This window comes from Ixodes scapularis, unplaced genomic scaffold, assembly GCF_016920785.2.
Source record: "Ixodes scapularis isolate PalLabHiFi unplaced genomic scaffold, ASM1692078v2 PGA_scaffold2__306_contigs__length_199485367, whole genome shotgun sequence".
Classification (NCBI taxonomy): Eukaryota; Metazoa; Arthropoda; class Arachnida; order Ixodida; family Ixodidae; genus Ixodes; species Ixodes scapularis.
In genome coordinates this window covers 145,853,758-145,857,833 of record NW_024609857.1, presented here as the reverse complement: position 1 = coordinate 145,857,833, position 4,076 = coordinate 145,853,758, and the positions used below count along the sequence as shown (strand labels likewise).

General features: G+C 50.5%; 1 protein-coding gene across 1 annotated transcript; it reads right to left on the bottom strand.

Annotated features, from left to right (window-relative positions):
- Nucleotides 1-2,393: 2,393 nt before the first annotated feature.
- LOC121836825 (uncharacterized protein K02A2.6-like) lies at nucleotides 2,394-4,076 on the bottom strand (the record flags this gene model as incomplete). Its single annotated transcript, XM_042292057.1, has 2 exons — nucleotides 3,602-4,076; nucleotides 2,394-2,974 (listed from the first exon to the last, which is right to left on the bottom strand). Coding segments are annotated over exons 1-2 (1,056 nt in total), but the record flags the coding sequence as incomplete, so codon positions are not given.

Sequence of the window (4,076 nt, the reverse complement as noted above, 5' to 3'; positions counted from 1 at the left end):
TGCACTGCAGGGAAGACGTCACATCGTTGATAAAAATGCTGAACAAAGTCGGCCCAAGAACACTTCCTTGAGGAATTCCCGACATGACTTGTTTGGGGCTCGACACTGCGCCCCGGAAAACAACTCTCTGGGAGCGATTTCGCAGAAAGTCAGAAATCCAATTCTCAAGGCAGCCTGTAATGCCCATCTCGGATAGCCTGCGGCGCAGCATGTTGTGATCCACACTATCAAAAGCTTGCTTAAAGTCAAGCTGCAAGAGTTGACAGGGGATGCGGTTGTCGAGGTGAGAGCTTAGGGTGTGAACTCTTTCGGCCAGGGCTAACTCACAGCTACGACCGGGCCTAAAGCCGTACTGACAGGGTGAGAGCAGCCCATACTGCTCTAGGTGTTCAAGGAGCCTTTTATTAAGAATCCGCTCAATTGTCCTGCAAACCACAGACGTAGACGAAATGGGCCTGTATGATGCCGAATTGTTATAATAACTGAATTGTTATAATAACTGAATTGTTATAAGAACGTTGGGCATCACAGCGTGCACAAAATGTCACCCATGAAGGCATATGGTGCACAAGAATTAAATAACTTAAAATAAGCAGTGCACAATTTTTAACTGTTCAGTTATTCTCTTTTCATTTCCACGATCAGCGTCCTGAACCTTTTAATAAATAAGTACAGATGATGCTGACTGATCTTACCTAATGTTGCAAAATGGAGACGTGTTCTTACCTATAGACCATTCCATTTAGCGCTCCCTGGCCGGCACCATTTTGTTCGACCGCAGCGCCCTCTCCACACATCCGGGAAGTTCTGCGGGTTCGGCGGGGTAAAACGAGAGAGAGGGCACGCCGCCGACTCCGCTATAGCAGACGACAAACCGGGAGGTTGCCGTTCTCCATCTTTGGGCTGTATCGGCGGGCTCTACCGAACACCGAACTCTCGCTCGTGGCTGCCGTTGTGAAGTGGTTCGCGTTCTTAGGATAGTTGTGGCTACTCCAAAATCAGCCTACAGCTCTCTGTTATTCTATTTTGCTAAATGATAAACTAGCATATCTTTTTTCCGTTACTTAAATAGCAGTTGAGTCAGCCGGCAGTACTACCCTCAACTACTGCGTGTATTGCGGCAGGAGAGCACGTTTTTATTTATTATTTCAGACTTCCACTCATGGTCGCTAAAGGCCTACACCAGTACGAACTTTTGTATAGTAAAAAAGGTACAGCAACCGGATTTTCTTTTCGCCAAAGAGACCGGCCAATCTGACACAGTTTTCCCTATTTTTGTTTTTTATTTGCACGCAGGTAACAGTGCAATTGGACCCTGCGAGTCTTTTTATCTAGCATAGTATTACACGATAACTGGCATACCAAAATCTGCGCATCTGCGCTTGAAAGTTCCAAAATGACGCGATTTTAAACAGAGTTTGCACGCCAGCCGGACGCTAGCTACAGCCCACTCGGCGGAGTGGACGGCTTGCGGGGGAGAGGGGGAGTGCATTTTTTTTCTCTTTTACCCTCTCTGCTATGACCCTAATGGAACGATCTATACTGTGCAACACTAATGGCTGTAGACCGCGGGTAGGGACCACCCAACGCGGTGATTGCTGAGAGAACAATGGCGTTTATTGGCGCGCTTTTGGTTGCCACTGCCGGGGGCTGGCGGCGCTGCTTGTCGGTAATGCTTCTGACGATGCCGCTGGCCACATCTCCCTTTCTTTAATAAAAGAAACACAAATCTGGAGCTAAAGCTTTGCTCAGTCACACTCTATGTAGCGACATGGCTTGCGGGGCTGTCTTGAGCTTCTCCGTAGTGCCATAGGTTGGGGTCCCGAAGGCTGTGGCGTCGTCGTTGTGGGGCTATGAGAGCGGATGTGCTCCCTGTTGCGACGAAGCTGTTGCCCATCTTCGTTTGCCACAATGTACGATCTGGGTGCAGGGTCGGCTGTCACTACTACTGCTGGCGACCACTGAGAGGTCCGACTGTCAAACACTGAGACCGTCGACCCAGGGTGCAAACGCTCCAGACTTCTTGTACCTTGGTTGTAGTAGGTCTGTTGGTGCTGGCGTATCTCCTTAAGTCTTGCAGTCACCTGCTGGGGTGGCACTGTCTCAGGCTCTAAAAGCTTGCGGTGCGTAGGCAGCAGTGTCCTTGTCCTTCTTCCCATCAGGCGCTGGACTGGGGACTGCAGGAGCCTGTCTCTTGGCATGTTCCTCCATTCCAACAGGGCGCTGTAGAATTCTGTTGTGTCGTAGGGAGTCTTGCTCAGCAGCTTCTTTGCCTCTTGGACAGCTCGCTCGGCCATTCCGTTTGAACGGGGGTAGTGTGGACTTGACGTCGCGTGGATGATGTCACAGTGCTCCATGAATTCGGCAAACTTGTGGCTGTTAAACGGTGGCCCATTATCACTGATCAGCTTGTGGGGAAGACCATGCGTAACAAAGACCTCTTCGCAGAACTTTATGACAGCATCTGCCGTTGTGTGTTTCAAGCGTCGAAGTTCGAAATAAAACGAATAAAAGTCCACGATGATCACGTACTCTTCTCCTGCTTGGTGGAAAAGGTCCATGCCAACTGTCTGCCAGGGCAGTTCTGGGACATCATGGCTCATCATTGGCAGCCGTTGGTTCCTGGGCTTGTGTTGTCTGCAGAGCGCACATCTTTCCGCTTTCTCTTGGATGTCTGCTGACATTCCAGGCCAAAACATGACGTCTCTGGCACGTTGTTTCATCTTTTCTGTACCCCCATGGGCTGCATGCAGGAGGTCTAGGACTTCGTTCTTCATTGTGCTTGGAATGATCAGCCTGTTTGATCGGAAGAGGAGGTCGTCTTCCGAATGGATCTCATCACGGTATGGCCAATAGGCTCGGATTTGTTCGGGGACCGCATTTTTGTCTTCTGGCCACTTCGTGCTTGCATACTCCCTCAGGGTACGGAGATTCTCATCTTGGTTTGTTGCCCGCTTGATCTGCTGAAGTCTTTCTGCAGAGACAGTCAGCTCTTGGATGACGTTCACTTGGAAGTGTTCTTCCTCTGGCACCTTCTCTTTCGATGGGAACCGAGACAGGGCGTCTGCGATGAACATCTCGTTTCCCGGCTTGTATTTTATCTCAAGTGAGTACTTCTGGAGAGTCAGGCGCATTCTTTGCAGACGTAGCGGACACTGGTGAAGTGGTTTCCTGAAGATCGCCTCGAGAGGGCGGTGGTCACTTTCCACCAGGATGCACGGCTGAGCGAAGACGTAGTCGTGGAAGCGAGTGCATCCATGCACAATGGCTAACATCTCCTTTTCAATTTGTGCATACCTCTCTTGCACTTCAGTCAGTGAGCGAGAAGAGTAGGCCAGGGGGTGTCCATTCTGCAAGATGACAGCTCCTACTCCTCGTTGGCTAGCATCTACCTGCAACACAAGGGGTTGCGTCTTGTCGTAGTATGCCAGGACCGGTGCCTGTGATAGGGCTGTCCGAAGACGCTCAAAGCTTTCTTGTTGGGAGTCGGTCCAGACCCAAGCGTTGTCCTTCTTCAGCAGGTCTCGTAGAGGTGCACTTAATTCCGACATGTTCGGGATAAACCTGGCAACAAAGTTCACCATTCCCAGGAATGTCTTCAGTTCCTTTGCGTTCTCTGGGACCTGAACTGCAAGGATGTCTTCTGCTCTGTTCGAGTCAATCGAAAGTCCTTTGTCCGTTAGCACAAAGCCGAGGTAGCGTACCTCCGCTTTGAAAAAGTGGCACTTGGCCAGGTTCAGCTTGAGGTTCACCTCTTGGCACCGTTGCAGGACATTTTGAAGACGTCTGTCGTGCTCTTCTTTTGTTGAACCCCACACCAGTATGTCGTCCATGACCACCTCGACGCCGTTGAGACCTTGGAGCACCTGGTGCATTGCTCTCTGGAAGACTTCTGGTGCTGTGGCGATTCCGAACGGCATCCGGAGGAATCTGTATCTTCCGTAGGGCGTGCTCATGGTGCACAAATACGAGCTGGGCTTGTCAAGTCGAATCTGCCAAAATCCTGTGGCAGCGTCTAATGTAGAAAAGTACTTGGCACCCTCGATGTTTGTGACTATGTCCTCCAGCGTCGGCAT